Source organism: Oculina patagonica, chromosome 6 (genome assembly GCF_052425735.1).
Source record: "Oculina patagonica isolate OP01 chromosome 6, crgOcupat, whole genome shotgun sequence".
NCBI lineage: Eukaryota > Metazoa > Cnidaria > Anthozoa > Scleractinia > Oculinidae > Oculina > Oculina patagonica.
This window is the reverse complement of record NC_135763.1, coordinates 9,141,474-9,161,265: the sequence shown is the minus strand read 5'-3', so window position 1 is coordinate 9,161,265 and position 19,792 is coordinate 9,141,474. Positions and strand designations below refer to the sequence as shown.

The following is a 19,792-nucleotide window of genomic DNA, read 5'->3' as shown; positions in this document are numbered from 1 at the left end:
GCTGACTCTCCCCCAGTCGTCTCTCTTACAGAAAAATAAAGTATAAAAAAAAAAACAGGCGCGGGAGTTAATGGGACAAGGTCTCGCATAAATGGTGTAGCTACCTTTTGATAGAACGATAGAACACACAACAGCTAGACCCTAAAACAACGGCACCTGCGACACTAGGGGCCCAGTAGAATTACAAGCTAACGAAAGCTGCTTTTCTACTGCTTCAGGTTATGCTTACAGTATTCAGCACTGCAAAAGTATTACCCTAATTCACCCCTATTCAGCACTGCAAAAGTATTACATCTGCTTACAAGTAAGCAGATGTACTTGAAGGGAAAAGACGGCAAGACGAAAACTTTGAGTTCCAAAAGTGATCAACATGAACTTCTAATTTCTTCTCACAATATCATACACTGTCATGCAGACGTGAAACGAGAATAATGAAAATAATTAACTTGGGTTTTCTTGGAGAGTGTGTTGAAGCAATCAGAAATAGAATTAAGTAAAAAAAAAAACAAAAAAAAAAAACAGTACTAGCCAATCACAGCAAACCAAACAACCTACAGGGCTCGAGGCGGTGGAGAAGCCTTGCAATGGTTGCACAAAGGAATCAGTTGAAGAAGCTCAACCCGCTTCATTAGAGCGCGCAGTTTACCGTTGAGTATCAAAAGTAATCGTGAATTGCATGGTTTTGCCTTACTTTGTTATGTGATTGGTTTAAAAACAGTCGCGCCACTTTCTCGACCAATCAGAAGTGAAACCAAAACCAATCGTGGCTTCCTCACAAACGTTTTCCGCGCGTTGCGTCGACTACATGTATTTGCTTCAAGTTTTGATTTGTTCTGTGACTTGTCTGTGTTATTTGTGATTGGCCGGAGTGGCTACCTCTCAAATGAAAACCGCTCTAACATGTTTAAACAAAGACGTCAGCAATGCTAGTCCTCTACATCTCCTTTCTTGGATAATGCAAAGTCACTTCGCTGGTGCTTCCGCGATCTCAATTGAGGTTATTTGAAAGCGATTAAGCCATAACAAGTAAGAACAGACTGAAAGGTTACAAAATGGATTTTTATTATTATTATTTTTTTTTGAAATTCTGTTCCTTACAAACTCAATATATTTACACTGGTCGATAAAAAAATTATCTCGATCATTCAAGACTTCAGTCAAAATATATTATACAAGTTCCTCTCTTTTTACAAATATTCGGCTGTGACACGTTTCAGTCTCAGACAAGATAATTACAGTATAACAAGAATTGCAGCATTCAGACCAGAACGTCTACAAGTCTAGAGCTGTTCAATCAAGCTCCCTTTACGTTGATGTCGATAGGAGCATTTATATCACACTTTTTACAATTATGTACAACGGCGTAAGGAAAGTGTTCTCATTACATCATTTTGGTAGTCAATGCCAAAAAATAAAATGAGGCTCATAAATTCGGTTTCAGTTGACAAAAATAGCAACAATTATCCTCAAAAATTTAAAGGCATAATACAAGTATAAAATCATCCCAAATCAACTGGATTGCAAACGATGTATGGTAAAAATAATTATTTGGAATAAAAACGGTATTTAGATAAAGAAAATAAATACAAGGGGATATTAAAACAGCAAAGAAAAACTAAAAATCAAACAAACAGCTTGGTGAATGTATTCATCACGAGTCGAGAGAAAAATATATTGAATAAATATTTCAAGAAAATCAATTTTAAACTTCAATGAAACGTTTCTTGACTATATGTATTTTTCCATTGTAAGCGAAAATAAAAACAAAGAGCTCGTTTAGAAATCCTCAATAGGAATATATTAAAATTTCTTTGTGACTTATTTTTCTTTCATTGAAAAAGAGTTAATTTATAGTAGATGATTAATAATCGAAAAATGACAGGGATTCCCTCACATCAGTCCCGTCAGGAACTTGAAGTGTATTGGAGCCAGACGTCTGCTTTTCTAGAATGCGACGCTCCCATGAGGTCAAATTCAAACTAGATAACAAAAAAACAAAACAATTGAGAGTATTAATAAATTCAATGAAGTAAGAGTTAGTCACTTCACTTACGACGCGTTTGTTTAGTAGAGCAGTTTTCAATTGAGTGTCTTAAAACCAAAACCAAAGTAATCGCTCTAGCCAATCACAAAAAACACAGACAATCAAGAAAACAAATCAAAACTCGAAGCAAACGCATGAAGCCGGCACGAAGCGCGGGAAAACATGTGTGAGCGAGTCACGATTGGTTTTGGTTTTACTTCTGATTGGCTGAAGCGGCGCGAGAGTTTTAAACCAATCACTGAGCGAGGTTATGCAAAACCAATGCAAACGCGATTTACTTTCGACACTCAAGTGAAAACCGCTCTATCAGTTTCCAATTAGAATAATTGTATAAACAATGCGAGTAAGCATTTGCTTGGAAGCTATTCTTATTTCCTAATACTTGGCTTATAGCGGTCGGGAATATACTGTTATTAAGACAAACGGACTCAGACGAGTTAGCGCGCCAATTGGCAATCTCTTCCCCAGAGCCTGCGTCCTCTTTGACCAGCGGTCGGAAAACAGAACGGCTCTGGACGAATCCAAAACCGGAACTAGGAAATCTTGGCGCAGACCAGAAGGATCGTGGCCTCTGGGGACAAGATTGGCTCATTGGTATCATTGCGCTTTAAGACACTCGCTGATGAACGGTGCTGGCTAGCGGCAGTTTCAAACGTGAGTTCTCTGGTGCGAGAACAGTCCTATTCTCGAAATAAAGCAGCACATCCACAGACCGAGCATCAGAATATCGTTTGCTGACTGTTTTGAGAATAATTAAAATCCGAGAATGTAGTTTGTGCGCCTAATTAATCCTCGATGACGTCATGTACCAAACAGCAACGCAATTACATGTAGTCGCAAGTTGAACTTGCCTACAGCTTTGCGTTGGCTGGCCAAACGGACTCGCAAGTGCACGCCAATTGTCAATTGTCAATGTTACTGCGCGCGCTGCAATTCAGTACTTGAAGTTAACAGCAAGACCTGCGTGCAAATTTGATCTCGACCAAAATGAACGCAAGTCAAAGCAAGTGCACGCATATCCTGGCCAAACGGAAACGCAAGTTGTAACATGTGTCTACTTGCGTCTCCGATTCGCCAGGCCTTAATCTTGTGTCAACCTGCATATATCTCGAAAAACGTTTTTTTTCAGTATTGTTGGATTTTTTTAAGTCGTGAGTATGTTAATCAAGTTATGCTAGCTACTCAAAAATCCCAATTAAAAAATATATATGAATGCCCAAGATTGTAAACTTACTCAATAAATGACATTGCTGATTCCATCATCGGAATTACACTGATAAGCGTTGAGTAACAGGGTTTCACAATTCCTTTGAGAAAAGCAACCTTAACAAGGGAAAATCATGAAAAGGAACAACAATAAACGACAAATATCGTAAACATTTACTGAAGATTTTTGACATCCTTTTCACATCTTTCTTCTAGGATTCGAAGGTTATTGTTCAACCAACACTAAATAATTTTATAAATAAGCCTTTTTCGATCGGTTTCAGGCTGGGAGATTCGATCATTGAGAGAAGGCGAGCGTGGATTAGTTGTAAGGGTCCTGGATTTATAATCCGGATGTACCCACTCTCGTCCCAAGAACCGCTTGTTCTTCTTACCAGCTAAGCCTGTGCACGGAAACGAGTAGCTCTGGGACACCAGATTTGATTGGCTACATTTTAACAAAGGGAGTTTTACATCAAGCCAATCAAATCAACGGTTTTAAACCCTAGTATAACAAAGGGATTTTAAAACGGTTTATTTGATTGGCTGTCCCTTTTGTAAAAATCCAGCCAGTCAAATCATGTGTCCCCAGAGACACTTGTTTCTCGTGCACAGGCTCAGCCGGCTAACAGGGGACTAAGGGGGACGCGAATGGGATGTACCGAGTTCAAATCCTACTCCCTGCCACTAGATGGACTTGTGTTCGTCCTAAATTCAACTCCTTTGCGGATTGTAAAAAGCCAACTGGTCAGCCTACCACCAGTTCCAAGTTTCTGGTGATTTACCATATTTGTTTGCGTATTTATTTAACCCTTTAACCCCTAGGCTAAGAGTGCCAATTGGCACATAGTGCCATAACTTGGTCAATATTTGTCCAATTTATTTGAATTTTTGACACCACACGTGTCTTCAAAAGATTTGCATGTTGAAAGCATAAAATTGTACCTCACCCTATTTGTAACATGAGTGACCCCACTACCATAACTTTTGCAACTTTTTTGCCTGACACATAAGTGACATGCAACATTACTGAAATTTACCAGTAAACTGAGAGCTGCACAATAAGCTATACTATATACGGAGAGAAACAATTTTTTACATCTTTTTCTTTTTAATGTTTCAACCAACTTCTTTCAAAACTGTAACTTCCTTCTTTATGAAATGTTCTGATCAAGAACTTTCAAATGGTGTATCATATTATGGATATCAGGTTTATAGTTTTTAATCTACGAAAAAAGACCATTCGCTTTAGGGGGTAAAGGGTTAAGGACAACAATGTCAACTACTGAGACACCAGTAATTGTGCCCAGTCTATAAAAAATATTTTATTGTTATTACTGTTGTTACTATTAAAGTTTACTGCAGACTCAAATGTTGTCTTTCTCACAGAGTGAGACCAACCTGGTTTTGAGGAAGTTCGTGTTTTCTCGTTCGATCCATCATCGGTAATGGAGACAAACCCATCTGCTTCTCTTCGTCTCCCTATAAGGCGTAAACATAAAACGAAAATTACAAACAAACAAAGGCACACAAAAAATGTCAGTTTTTTACTAAGAAACAGAGTTTTCATACACGTGCAAGTCGTTTACGAAACGCGCTTTTGTAGTTTGTTACAAAACTGTACTCATTTTTGGACGGTGATTTATTGGTTGAGAAAACAGTATTATCAACTGCGGTACTAGTGAATACCAATCAGAGGATGTCTACCCTTGCGTCGGTAAATAGTTCTTACAGACGGTGAACACGAGAAACGGCTCAATAATAAAAGAACCATGATGTCTCGTTCGTGTAGAACTGGAGATGAAAAAGGAGGCAGTAGCTAAGGCTTTTGGGTCTCTTTCACTGTGTCTGTTTTACGTTAATGTGCACAAATATGTCATTCTCTTTAAATTAAAAAATGCAGAGCATATAAAGATACATACTTGCTGATAGAATTCTTCAAATACTTTCTTGACTGATTTAGTATGTATGGGCCACGGCTTGGCGGAAGTGCACAGGTCACACGCGGTCATCAACAGGCGACGCACAAGCTTCCTACAAGGGTACACATGTACTTCATGTTAGCTCTACGTAAAATGACTCGCAACTATATAAATGGGTTTCTATTTACGAAGGGAGATTGCAAACAAGGCGGGGAGATGCGACAGCGTGGCAAAGTAGTTAGGACCGTTGAATAAAACCCGTAAGTTCTGATAACTGGCTCGAATTGAAAACATCATTTCTTCCTTAGTCTCCTTCACAGCCGTAATTTAGGATGTCACGCAACGCTACCCCAACGCAATTTTGGGGGAGCGTTGTGTGACATCCCACATAACGGCGGCAAAGGAGACTATTTCTTCCTGGGCCCAGTTTTGTCGGGAAGGGAAAAAAGAAAATATCTGAGACCAGACGTTAAATTTTGTGAAAAGCGCTGCAGACTTCCACGCACGAAAAGGTAAACGCTTACAGCAGTACCTGTGATCTGGTGTACTCCAACTGAATTTGTTGTTTTTGATAATCTCTTCGAGCTTAGCTCTGTTTTCGAAGAACAGCATCAAATCCGTCGCTAAGATGGCGTCTTCCATGAGTTCCAATATATGTTTGTACTGGTTGGCGGAGAGAGTGCTTAAAATGTTGTGACCATCCGTCTGTCAGAGAGGCGAAAATAATGGATAAAAACAGAACTTGTGATAGTGATCGGGAATTTTTTAAAAACTTTCTCGGAAACTAAAATAACGGAGTGTTAGTTTTTAATTCACGGCTTAAAAGTGCAACGCAGCAGCACATTGTATTTATTTTACGAAAGAGTATTTAATTTAGTTTGTTTACTCTAGACACAGTGCCTCTCTCGGCCTAGGATTATAAATGGCTACCGAGGAATTGTTCGGGAAACCTGATAAAAATGCTGTGGGGGGGGGGGGGGGGAGTTCTTTCGATAGACACCAGCATCCCATCCAGGGGGACTTTATCAATTCTCTTAAAGGCCTTGGCTGTCGTGGGGGACTCTGACCCGAGTGCAGACTTAACCGCCTTTTTCTTCACCTATTCGCACTCGATGATTGAAAAAAAAAACCTATATAAATTCATTATCATAAACAAACTCTTAGCTCACTTCTCCTGTTTTGCTTACAAATATTTCAACAACCGACGATGCTCACCTCTAAGATGAACACTCCTTGTTTGAAGTGATGCCACTCCATGGTTGATGTGGAATACAGATGACTCAGCGGAGACTTGTTCTTGATCATAAACGCGTTGTTGTATCCACGGTGATCGATATCGTGAATAATACTCGAAAGGTACAACGCAATTTTCTGACAAGACAGAAAACCAAAACGCGCGGTTAGAAAAAAATGTATACACGTTTTAATTATTTGGCACTTGCTGTCAGACACTGATTCCTCATAAGCACGCAAAGCGATTTCATAATACGTTTTTGTATTGGCCCTAACATTTTCCTTCAACTTATTTCGTAACATAGTTGCATTAAAAGTGTTTGCGCGTGTTATAATTACCTCCCGTCTTCAAGTTTGTGCAACATGTTGCCGCAACTTGCAATACGAGTGGTAGTACGCACGACAACACTTTACAACTTGCAAATATTACAACAATGTTGCGAGACAAGATAAAATCTTGCCCGTATAACTGGGCCTTAAAGTTTAGCTTTGGTTTGGCTTTACTACGCGGTGCGATTCGACTGCAATTCTCGCACCAATAACCCAGCCACTCAGATTCAAAACCAAACCTTACCAAGAATTCGTCGCACGCGTTTTCCCGCGCTTGGCGCCAGTCACGTGTATTTTCTTCCTGTTCTCATTGGTTCATCGTGTGGTTTGTATTTCTTGTGATGGCCAATGTAATTGCTTTGGTTTGGATTTACGACACTTAAATTAAATCCACTCTATACATCGAGAACTAAATTAAGTCTGGCAAAGTACAAACAAGATAAAATGATACTGACTTTGCCATATAGAACACTGTGACCATACGAGAGGAATACGTTGAATATTGACAAACACAGCCAAACAAAAGGTTGTAGATTTTTTGCAATGCTTAGATGTGGGTTTCAATCATTTCCCCGGCAAACTTGGCAGGAATCTAAATTGAAATGCCCTTTCTAGTTATGGCATCAGCAAATTTCATCCAATAGGTCGGTCGTGTAATAATTATTTTCTTTCTTACATGGATAGAAATATTGGCCAAGCATTGGTAAATTTTAACGTTTACTATCTTTTGATTCTAGAGCATTCTCGAAAAGATATAAAGCGGTAAAGAAATACGCAAGAAACACGAGAAACAAATGTACAAACAAGCAAACAAAAAACAAACTTAAAAACAAACAGACAACTAGATCAGGGGTGTACCTCTTCCCAGGTAAAGATCTCGGACGCCAATTTCATAATGACACACATGCTGTGTGCCACAGCGAACGCATGCCCCCAGTTGTGATAAGCCACAGGACGGTAACCCTTGCGCACAGTCAAGGTAAAGCGAATAAGAGTCTCCATATCAAGTCTAGGAAAAAAAGGAATAATTATGTATTAGCTCGGGCTAGTAAAAAAGATAATCGGTTAAAAACACCAACCAACATCTTGCGACCAATTACAGTAGAGCAATGACTATCGACGAAACTGAAAAAAGATTAAAAGCCTGGCTAAACTAGGAAACACTGTTGCAGAAACATTGCTCTTTGTCATGTTTTCTAGGTGGCTAAATTAGCGGGAAGCAAGGAAAATGTTTTGCTGTCCGGGTGGCTAAACTAGGAAACAATGTTCAGGAAACAAACTGTCACACACTAGACAACATTGTTTCCAGGGTGGCTCACTTATGTCCAGGATTGAACGCAAGTATTGTTTAATGAGTACTTCATGTTTGATTGCGCTATATGGCATTTCCATATTACTTCATATTTGACAAATTTTGGTGAACTTTTATTAATGAGGACACTTTGTGATGCCTGTCATGAGGAACGTGCATCTCATTAGCGTTCAATCCTGGACATATCTGCAGAAACATTTTTTGTTTCCGTGAAGCAAAATTTGTTTCCGAAACATATGTTTCCTGCGTGGCTAAACTGGGAAACATTTGCGTCCGCAACAATGTTTTCGCAACAATGTTTCCCAGTTTAGCCAGGCCTTAACATCATGAAGAAAAACATTTTCTCACGCGGTATGCAGAGAGAGCACGAAAAACGACTCAGTAAAAATTTTCTGCCAAAGACGCATGATTTACAAGATTTTTCATTCGAGAAGCTATTCAATTTCCTAGCCTTTTCGACTGAAAATAGCAATAAACGAAGCTATGTCACGTTACACTTAGTCCTATTTTTCCTATTTTTTTAACTATTTAAATGGGAGGCGCGGTGGCCTAACGGTTAGCGCGCTCGACTCGGAGTCGAACGGCCTGCGTTTGAGGCCTGGCCGGGGCGCTGCGTTGTGTTCTTGGGCAAGACACTTTACTCTCATAGTGCCTCTCTCCACCCAGGTGTATAAATGGGTACCGGCGAAATTACTGCTGGGGGGTAACCCTGCGATGGGCTAGCATCCCAATCAGGGGGGAGTAGCAACACTCCTAGTCGCTTAATGCTAAGGAAACTGGGATAAGCTCCGGCTGTATTATATTGGCTCGGACAAAGACTTTTTTTATTTACACAATACCTTATTATAGGAAATTTACGATAAATGTTATTAACGCGAATTTCAAAAATTCGCGTTAATTTTATTGACGTTAACTTTTTTACTATAAAGATAAAACCAGAACTTTTCTTAAATTCGCATTAATTTTATTACGCGTAAATTTTGTTCGTGTTGTTCAAATGCTTCGTAATATTCCTATAATAAGGTAAAAAAGATCTCAAATATTACTTTTGAAAGAAACATAGAAAAGTCCCAACTGGTGTACGTCACAACTCGTAAATCTCTCCCACCCATACTGAATCATTTCTTTAGGACTTTTTTTTAATCATGTAACCATGGTAACACGAAATAATGTAGCCAGATGGTGGGTCACTATATAGTTAATAGAGGGAAATGGTTAGGAAGTACAGCAAAGTTCTTTCGGGGCTCCGTCTTGATGTATGTTATTGTTTGCTGTTCTGGGGGTTGAAAGTGGACAAAACCTGACAAAATACAAAAGGTGGTCACGTGTTCATGCAACTAACCATTAGAAACATTGCGATTACGTAATTCATGTATGATTATCGTCAGATTATCGATTATTAAAAATTTGAAACTCGCCCCAGTTCCCTGCGCAACCTCGGAATGGCCAATAAATCTTGGCCTCTTTGCCTTTGTTCCTTTGCCGGGCTTCCTAACCAGTTCCCTCTATTAACTATGGTCACTAACTCAGTGCAGTGTATTTGTTAGCTAATTTGAAGATTAGGCTGTTGAGTATGATATATATGGTTGCATGGCATGAAAGTATATGTGAAATTGGAAGTGAGAGGAGAGCGGTTGTTGGCCAAAGGCCTAGGGGTAGAGAGGATTTGAAGGTTGGGAATTTTCTCGCTGACTTTAGCCTTGGAGTAAATGTATTCAAATTGAGAAGGCAGGGCGAAAAATTTGTCACAAAGCGCATTTCTCAATTTCCCATGACAGACTTGTCAGTTTTCACTAGTCGTTGACAAACTAAAAATGTGACCTCTGTAAAATACACTTGGTTACTTACCTTATGTTGCACTCCTGAAATAAGTCCTTTGTCATCAGAAGAAAATAATTTGTCAAATCGTCATCGCTTTGATAGACGTTAAATTCAAAGCTGAAACAGGATACAAAAGTACGACGAAATCATGAATGTCTTAGATGAAATAAAGGCGAGTTTTTTCTTCTAGACTAAGTGAGCCAAGGGAAACGAAGGGCAATGAAGATGAAAACAACTAGCACGCCAGCGACTTTCAATGTTCTCCGCATTCCCTTAGTTAAGACTACATAAATCATGCAGTGCGGTGCGTACAACTCGGAAATGAAACGAATAGAAGAAAGCACTTACGTAGTTTTAAAGTAGGTATTGATACGAAACTAAAGAAAAATGCTGCTATTTAGACTAAGAAGATAGAAAAAAAAAACCTTCTTGATTTTTATCTCTGGAGTAGGTCTGAATTTATAACAAAACGATGTTAGAGACACAGTTTTTATCATCGTTTCTGCCCCTTATGGTCGGGACACACTGGGCGACAAGTCGCTGCAACATGTTGCCTCGTGTGTATTTCTGCGACAATCTTTGTCGCTGCGACAGAATTTCGTCACTGCGTAGTTGAATTCGTGCCACTGATCGCAGCGACAAAATGAGCCAGAGCAGCGTTTTCGCAGCGCGTGTACACTACTGCGACAAAATATAAATTAACCAATGACACAGCTTCATGTATTATTGTCATATTGAATTGGAAAACTAGTTCACATTCCTACTATTCCAAATTAAATTCGCTGCGTGTCAAGCGCATTGTCGCAGCGGCTTGTTTTGAAGCAGTCACACACGGAGCGACTTGTCGCAGAGACCTGTCGTTGTGACTTGTCGCCTAGTGCGTCCTGACATTTATGGCGATTAAAGATTCTTTGCAACCATATATACCTGTAAAAGTCATTAGGTAGCGTGCAGGCAGATACTGATTCAAGGCACTCTCTAGTCTCCTTCTCCACTACACAGCAGTGATACGTCAGCACCTCCAGTGCAACCTGGTGCTTCTGTTGAGCTTTAAACAGCTGACCGTACATCTGTGAACACAACACATACATATTCTCCCATTAAAATGGGTGTCAAACATATCTTTCTATCATACTTTGGAGACGTTAGAAATAGGTCAAGCGCTGGGGATACTTTGTTACAATACGTTGTCTATCTTTTCGAAACTACAGTGGAAGACAGATTTAACTCGAAACTATTTCCATTTCGTTTAAAGTCATTTTCTTACTGATTTTACCCTCGACTGCTCGAACGAACAAACCAACAAACAACAACGACAACAACAAAACTTATTAGCAAACAAAACGGTATGGCCTGGATTATAGAGAGCTAGGCTTAGAATACGGAGTTTCCCGGGTTGCGGTTCCATGGTCTCGAATTCGACTTCTCTGCGTTCTGTAAATAACCATCTGTTAAAGCCTTCTGCTTGTTAGGGTTCTTAATGAAATATTTGCTTGTTAAATTTTTGTTTCACAGACACGGCCTTAAAGCTTTTAGCTTAAACAAAACCGTATAGAAATATAGTTTCTTTTCTGTTTATCTTTTAAAACAACGTCTCTATTGAGGGCTCATTTCCAATATCCAGCTCAAGACATGCAATAGACTGCTTCTTCCATTTTGCACTGGCGTCCAGTTCTCTATCTTGCCGTTCTCACCGCGCGCTCATCGATTGAAAAAACACGAAAAAATAGGGGGCTGTGGACAGTCTAGACATGCAACCGAGATTCAACACTATAATGACTAAACACCTGCCTCGTCCCCAGGCGCCGATTGGCCGGACGTTGAGGCGGTAAGGCAGGAAAACAGGGAGCGCGGGGATTGATGGTTACAGGCCCAGAACGCCAAGCGAACCGTGCACGTCAGTCCCACAACACCAAGCGAACCGTGCACGACCAAGGACGAGGACGCCTGGGGACGAGGCAGACTAAACACTATAGATACAGATCCGTGTACTGTTTGATTCGGGAATTTCTCCATCTAATTTAAACGTAGACACTACACGGAACTCAGTAGTCGTAAGTCGTCAGTATGAAATTTTTTTTCATCCCTTTTGCGTGACATTCAATGAGTCTTTGAAAAGTGGTTCGTTTTTCTAGGGATAATTTTCATTTTCAATAAAGAGGATCTCGTTAAGAGCCATATTCAAACTGATACGCTCTGATTAATTTTGTTTCCACTTCAAATCTCTCTTTGATGTTTAGAACTACTGCAGCGGCTGCAGTATTCAATGTTAACATTTTGCAGCTGTTATCGGCAATTTGTTCATTCTCAACACACCTGACTGTAGTGTAGAGCCAGTCCACAATAACCAGCAAATAACTCGAATGAACGGGCATCTAAAGAAAAACAGAATAAGGGATGAGACGCCTTCTTAACCCTTTGACTCCCAAATTTTAGCCACTTTACTGAAATGTTGGTGCTATGGTCTTGAATTTACCTCAACTTTGCTAAAGAAGCACTTTTTTCACTTCAGCAACATTTTGATAAGGATTCTGTGTTAAAATGTACAATATTTTACTTTATTTAACTTTTTTGCCCCTTTTGCTTCCGTTTTTCCGCTTTCTTATTCTCGTTACTTTCTACTCTTCATATCTTTTCTTTTGGCCGAAAAAGTTTTGACGTTATCATTGGAAAACCCTGAAAAGGGGACCTTGACCAATTACAGGTGTACTGGCCTGTTTAAGCAACGATTTTGCACCAAGAATGGATTTTGTTTTTCTTTGATTAGCTCTGTCAGAATGCAACTGATATTCTAAATGAACAGTCCTGTATAAAGGTCGATCCAAGCTTTATCAGATTCTTAGCACGAAATTCCACTGACGTGCTAATTGATGACGTCACAAGTGAATCAATGACTGCACCTGCAAATCGCGCGTTTAGGAGTGAAAGGGTTAAGGAATGAGCTTGCAAATAAATGTACCTCAAGAACAAGAACATAACTGAAGTTATAAAAACATTAACATGTTTTATGAGCAGGTGAAAGCTGTCTAATTTTATGACCAAACAAATTACCTTCGTTTGAGAAAAACCCTCTCCTGCTATTGACCATCTGGACGACACCAATGACGCTACAAATAAGTCACAAGATGAATCAGAGGATGAAAATGTGTAGAATACGATAGGAATATATGTACTTCGAATCAAGTTCAACAAAGAAAAAAACTGACAACATTATCGTGATAAGCTCGCGCGACTTTTACCACTCTTGCCGCCGGTTACACGTTTTTGATTCGAGTTCCTCAAGGATGGTTTTTACTAGCGTAAGAGTCGTAATCGGAGTCGTAAGAGCGCTTACGTCGTAGTGAAAATCGAACATCGGAGTCATCAAGGGAGTCACCAAGGGAGTCATAAGCTCGACGGAATCAGAGTCGGAAGAATATAAAAGTTTTTTCGTCGCTTATGATCCAGTGAAAACTACAAGTTGTTGGAGTCGCAAGCAGAAGCGGAAGAACAAACCAATCACGATGTTAGTTCTCAAGCCCTCCCATTACTTTCTTTTTGTTTGTGACTCAGACAATCTAGTTTTCACTGGATCATAAACGATGGTGTCCTAAGCGGAATCGGAAACTCTGTTCACGACTCCGTCGACTCCGAGTTGGTCAGTCAGTCAGTCAACAGAAAGCCTTTGTCAGTCAGTCAGTCAGTCAACAGAAAGCCTTTGTCAGTCAGTCAGTCAGTCAGTCAGTCAGTCAGTCAGTCAACAGAAAGCCTTTGTCAGTCAGTCAGTCAGTCAGTCAGTCAGTCAGTCAGTCAACAGAAAGCCTTTGTCAGTCAGTCAGTCAGTCAGTCAGTCAACAGAAAGCCTTTGTCAGTCAGTCAGTCAGTCAGTCAGTCAGTCAACAGAAAGCCTTTGTCAGTCAGTCAGTCAGTCAGTCAGTCAGTCAGTCAGTCAGTCAGTCAGTCAACAGAAAGCCTTTGTGCTACAAATTTTCAAAAAAAACCGTGAAAATTATTAGTTACCTTCCTTTACACCTGACAGGGACACACAGTATAGACTTTGTAATGTAACCGGTCTTCATATCGACTTCTCGGTTGAATCGAGTGTCACGGTACGGATCGCTGATGTTCAGTACTTCCGCTGTACTTGCCACGTAGCCTGCAATACCTTTCTTAATGGGAAATCTAAGAAGAAAGAGAAAAAAAAGAAATAGAAAATTACGAGCCCATGGACCCACTTTCCGTAACTCTAAATGAACTGCTTTCAGTTCAAAGGACACATTCTGACATAAAGCTTTTATAAAACTGATAAGCCGTGCGTTGAACTAGACACTCTTAAAATTCTATTTTACAAAGTTTGAATTGGATTGTACTTATTCGAATATTTTGCGAATAAAATTAACTTATCCTGCCGCTGTATCATATTTTATGTTTTGTTTGTTTGTTTTCAGTTTTGTTTTGATTTTCTTGGCCACTTATCAGGCCTGTTGACGCGATTACGGTAAGGTGTTTTATCGTGAAGGCAGCATATATAATACAACACATTAACTTAGAACTCTAGCAATTTTGCAGGCACAGTGGCATGTTAAATGAAACATTATGCCGTTACTATGGTTATAATATCATGGAAAATGCTACTTACAAATTTTTCGGAACCAAATTTCAATCGGAATTCTTTTTTTTCCCTTTCAGATCACTCATCTTACCTTATTTCCGCTCCATTCCGAAATTTGTATCCAGAGCCGTCTTCGTCTCCCTCGTCAAACAGATTGGCATATAACTCCTCTGATTTTGTGTCCAGCATAAACAGCGCGCATCGATCAGCATTCACTAGTCTTTTGGCGAAAGCCTGTTGTACAAATAATTAAAAGAGGAAATCCGGTTTAAGTATTTACGATTTTTTTGGGTGTCGGGAATGGGAAAAAAGGAACTCCTTCCTTCAACAGTACATTGAGGACGTTTCTCGGAAGAAGTGAATACCCTCGGTTGTCACGCAACACTTCTGGAGAAGCTCAACGTGTCGCGTGACGACATAGAAAACAATTTCGAAGGAGTAGGAGAAAAAATATCAAACACGGCTCTTCAGCTGAGCTTCAGATTTGTTACAATAAAATTGAAAAGACAATGCGCTGGAATCGGTTGGAGAAGCTTATGGAAGGAAAAGGAAAAAAAAATATTCCTTTGCAATTTGTGGCGCTAACGGCTTTATAGCTAGTGATCGAATGGAAGCGCGACAGTGTCTTCCCCTAAAACTCTTATGCCTACGAGTAACACAACGACTACTAGCAACCATCTCATAAAACGTGCATTGAAAACCGAAGCACACGTTTGCACAAAGAATCTCGAAGCTCAACGCGAATCTTACGAGTATATACTAGTTATGCAACGCTTTCGAGTGGTATACTACGGAATATCCCACGAGTCGCTTGTATTTTCTCGGTATACACACGAGCCTTTAGGCGAGTGTGTATGCCAAGAAAATACAAGAGACAAGTGGGATATTCCATAGTATACCACGAGAAAGTGTTGTGTAACTATTTTATACCATGCCATAGAAAATACGCTTACTAAATTTCGTCGAGAATACAATCGCAGCGCACGATGGGAAGGTTGGGTTGAATACCGTCGAATATACAACGGCTTTCCTGTATTCTGATTGGCTGTATTTTCTATGGCATGGTATAAAACACGATATACTTACCATTATTTTTTCGATAACGACATCCATCGTACTGACTTCGTCAAATATCGATCTAAGGAACGAACATACAATACAAGAGCTTTGTTTATTTTTACGCACTAGATGGAATTTACAATGAAGTTAACGACCACCAGTGAACTAACACTCTTCCAAAATACCATAATTTATATTACTTGCAAAAAATTTCGGACGATTTCAATTTCGGACAAAAAAGTGTCCGAAAATACACCGTCCGAAATTTTTAAGCCTCCAAAATTTTTACAGTACACTTTAACGGTGCATGTTAGGTACACAGCACGGCGGGAAAACAAAGAAGGGTTTTGAGTCAGTGGCATAAATATAGTACACTTTGAGCTCCAAAAAAGTTTAGTTTCTTTAATGGAGCGATCTACAGTTTAGAAAAAGCCTGAGATATCTAACGGTTTGATAGTATTTGTGCTATTTTCGCGACGAAGTATCGGTAAAACCTTGAGGATGCACTAAAACTATCATGTTCACAGATGTTTTTGCAGTCTGATTTGTGCATTGTAGGCACAAATTTACTTAAGCTATGATACAGCAAAGTGTACGAAACGTTTGTCCAAAATTTGTCCGAAATGAGGTAAAAATTGCCCGACAATTTAACATCCCGCGAAATTTTTTGAAAGTAATGCAATCGAAAACTCTCGCTCGCTGCCGTTGTCTTATCTGCTTTTGATAGTTGGTTCGGGGCTTCGACCTTCGCCACTATCAGCCGATAAAAACCTCAAGCTTACCGTCTAATTGTTAAATATACTCACCTTACAACATTTAGCAAGAAACTGTTCAGGTCCTTTTGCTTTTGCATTTGTTTCGAAATCTAAAAATGATAATAATAGTAATAAAGTCATATGGCAAAATGTTTCATGATAAAAAGTAGTGAATAAATACTGGTTTCGGACTTTCCAAAGCGGTCCGAATTTTGCAATAAAGACCATCAAGATAAACCTCTCACGAATACATTTCACCAGTTTGCGTACAAAAGAATTTAAACTGTTTTCTGTTGAGTAAAAGCCTTTCTGCTGTTTATGTCTGACGGATAATTTTGGTTAAATGTTTACGAAGGTGACTGAAGTAATCAAGCATGAATATACCAGCCTCTTCTTTATTTATTGGCAAAGTTTTAAAAAAAGCAGCATAAAAACCCCTAATTAATAAAATTGTTTGGTTCGCATTAGAGAATATTGATAAGGGTTAGACAAATTGTCTACTAAAGGGAAAAAGAACTCTCTTACTTAGATAATCACATACAAAAAGCAGCGATAAATAAAGTCGAACAAAAGACAAGCAACAAATTGTAATTTTAACATTTGGACCGTAGCTTGGTTGAAACTCATTTACCTCAGCATGGTGAATAGCAATACTGCCCCAAGCAAGATAACTATTGACGATCTACGATGTGAAAGAATAACACGTCAGACAAGTACTGAAACAGAACCTGGTAACTTCATGTAAGGTCAGGGAAGGGGGAGGAGTAGAGGATTTCCTCAAAACGATGGCCGTCAGAGTTGTCGCGGTACCTGTTTACCTTTTTGGGCGACGTGAAACGGGGAAGAGGGGGGGGGGGGGTTGGGAGTTGATTGGTTACTTTTGGATCGGAAAATTTCGATAAAACCGCTAGAAAAAAACAATGAAGTATTTACCTCCTCGTCCTCCCTCTCAAATGGTGAATTACCGAGCTTTTTGACCAATTCGACAATACCTGAAAAACAATCAAATTTAGAATTTACACAAAGGACTGTATTATTGAAATTAATCAGTACTCGTGCAATTGAACTGAAAGGGAAGGGGTAGAAGTTGACACTGTACACCATATCCAACTGTGTTTGCGTTAAAGTTGTTAAAACGCCAATTTTTATGTGTTTTTTTTTTCGAGACTTGTTTCAAAATTCTGTTGCCACTTCAAAAGTTTGACGAAACATTGCCCTGCAGTGCAACACACCCGAAATGAACGATGCGACTCGTTTGCTGCAAAAAGCATTGAACCAAAAAGAATTACTTTTCCCAGTGACTTTTAAGAGTTAGCAACGATTTCACAACGACCAATAAGGTTCTGACATGGCCTAGTGCTTCAAAATAAAAGGGACACTGTGACCAGTTTCACGTCAAAAACTCAAGAGCCTAAATACATATTCAAACTACAAAATAGTGGTCCAATTTTGTAAAAAATCGCCATGCAAGTGTACTAAAGCGATAAACAAGTGATATTATTTTGATGCCATCAGGAACTTTAGATCTCAACTTGAAAAAATCAGGCTGATTTTTTCAAGTTTTGTTCGAAGTTTTGACGATTTATTTTATATCTGCATCTTGATGTACTAGGTGCATTCCATGTGCGAGAAGACCTATTCACTTTTACCAAAAAGCATTAAAATCCTCGTGACTGTGTCCCTTTCAGACCGTTGCTTGGAAGAAAACGCTTATTGTTATTCAGGACGAAGCGGGGTGGGGGGTGGGGGGGGAGGGGGGGGGGTTTGAAGAGTAAATGATCAACCATGAATAGACCAATATCAGAATAACCGATATCAGAAAATGTATTGCTTTTTTTTTAAAAAAAAAAGCGCGTGGAGAATACCAAAGAAAATGGCGTCTCCTTACCAACTATAGTCCCATCTGCTTGTACAATGGGCTGGCATAACACAGATTGGGCTGTGCTGTCTGAAACGTAAGTGGAAATTTCAACTCATTAATATTATCGTTTCTTCCAATAGTTACTATTTTTTTGAGTAGGAAGAGCGTTACTTTCGGGAATTTGCAGATTTTGTTTTACACTTCATATATTAAATAAGCCACTTGCTTTTTTTTCGCGATTTTAGAAACATTTGCGAAAAACACCGATGAAACTTGATGTCAATACCATCTTCATGACAAAGCAACTGACACAAATAAAATTTCTCGAAGCATTAGAGTAGCATGACCGAAAACGCCGACGAATTTGAAATGAATTTCCGAAAGTAAGGTGGCTAATCATTAACCAAGATAAAGTAGCTAGAGTATGTGAATAATTGTTTACGTTTTTTAAACCATTAAATGCCGACTTTACAATAGCGCGTGGTGTTTCTCTAAGAGGACTGCAAGTAGAACGATGTGCCAGTTCAGGCGTTAAAATTACTAAGAAGAGTTTCCGGAGGGTTAAGGTCAACTTGCAATGCACTGGTGATCACTGGTTTACAAGACGTTTTCTGTCTGTTGATTAATGCTGAGCTTTTATTGAGGGATTATATCAGGATTGGGAGTGAAGCCCTGGCCAAACGGTAGCGCGAATGGACGCACGTAGGCGAAACGGACTCACAAGTTTACTTGCAAGTGCACACACGTTGTCAAAAACGCCATGTCAATGCTACAACGCGCCGGCTGCAATTCAGTACGTAAAGTAAACAGCAAGACTTGCGTTGACTTGCGTTGGATAGCCAAACGGTGAAAAACTTGCGTTGCGTCTCCGTTTGGTCCGCCTTAAGACCAATTTTACATGTCTCTGATGATGCTTGCTTTTCTGACCATAGTAATTAAAAATAAATCGTTTGAAACTTTTATCGCCAGTGAGGAGGATCTGTATATGTAGGCTTACCTTCAATACCGATCCCTTTGGGAAATCGTTCATCCTACAACAAGAAAAAAATAATAAAATAATGATATACCAGTAAAATACCGACTAGTTTAGTGATTACAAGTTGAATTGTACGTAAAATTTATTGTTAGAACTTCAAACAGGAACGAGAAAGTTTAAACATTCTTTCTATTATAAAGATTTTCGAAAAGTGTCCAAAGTGACGCTAAAGTGGCATCGACCATTTTCTATTTATGTTTTTTTTTTAATGATTTTTACTTAAAAAAAAGTCAATTACAAAATAAACTACTATTTACATACACACAAAAAGGCTACAAACCGGCGTACTTACAATATAATATAATTTACGTAAGAGAAACTTGTGCCGCCGTAATACGCAGGCTGTAACAGTATTGTTTAAGTAGTTACGTAAAAGCAATTGAGTAGTTACATAAAGCATGAGGAAAAAATAAACAAAAGTAAAATACATTACCCCGAGAATATCCTTTACAAATAGTCTCTCCCCTGTCTCTGCAACATACGCTACTACAGTTCCACCATATCCAATGGTTTGACGGCACAAGGATCGCGATCTGTGACCAAATAAACAGACAAAAATGTATTAAGCTAGCTACTTTGTGTCCCCTGTTTTTCTAACTCAGTTCTGGCGCTTGACAAAATT

The 19,792-nt window shown here is 39.2% G+C and overlaps 1 protein-coding gene across 2 annotated transcripts in view; it reads right to left on the bottom strand.

Moving 5' to 3' along the window:
* Window positions 1-1,045: 1,045 nt before the first annotated feature.
* The window catches only part of LOC144659001 (cAMP and cAMP-inhibited cGMP 3',5'-cyclic phosphodiesterase 10A-like), a 54,273-nt gene continuing 35,526 nt past the window's right edge, over window positions 1,046-19,792 (bottom strand). Inside the window, exons 7-26 of one of the 2 annotated variants that reach the window (XM_078519525.1) lie at window positions 19,604-19,703; window positions 19,132-19,165; window positions 18,162-18,221; window positions 17,207-17,265; window positions 16,905-16,955; window positions 16,325-16,383; window positions 15,546-15,597; window positions 14,551-14,693; window positions 13,868-14,029; window positions 12,920-12,975; window positions 12,185-12,243; window positions 10,796-10,938; window positions 9,896-9,985; window positions 7,594-7,744; window positions 6,388-6,543; window positions 5,705-5,877; window positions 5,173-5,284; window positions 4,652-4,732; window positions 3,279-3,367; window positions 1,046-1,979 (exon numbers count right to left, since the gene is read on the bottom strand). In XM_078519525.1, the coding sequence (XP_078375651.1) occupies window positions 1,862-1,979; window positions 3,279-3,367; window positions 4,652-4,732; window positions 5,173-5,284; window positions 5,705-5,877; window positions 6,388-6,543; window positions 7,594-7,744; window positions 9,896-9,985; window positions 10,796-10,938; window positions 12,185-12,243; window positions 12,920-12,975; window positions 13,868-14,029; window positions 14,551-14,693; window positions 15,546-15,597; window positions 16,325-16,383; window positions 16,905-16,955; window positions 17,207-17,265; window positions 18,162-18,221; window positions 19,132-19,165; window positions 19,604-19,703 (1,948 nt within the window). In that variant the 3' untranslated portion in view covers window positions 1,046-1,861. The remainder of the gene's footprint in view (window positions 1,980-3,278; window positions 3,368-4,651; window positions 4,733-5,172; window positions 5,285-5,704; window positions 5,878-6,387; window positions 6,544-7,593; window positions 7,745-9,895; window positions 9,986-10,795; window positions 10,939-12,184; window positions 12,244-12,919; window positions 12,976-13,867; window positions 14,030-14,550; window positions 14,694-15,545; window positions 15,598-16,324; window positions 16,384-16,904; window positions 16,956-17,206; window positions 17,266-18,161; window positions 18,222-19,131; window positions 19,166-19,603; window positions 19,704-19,792) is intronic. The other variant, XM_078519526.1, reaches the window with a different exon arrangement.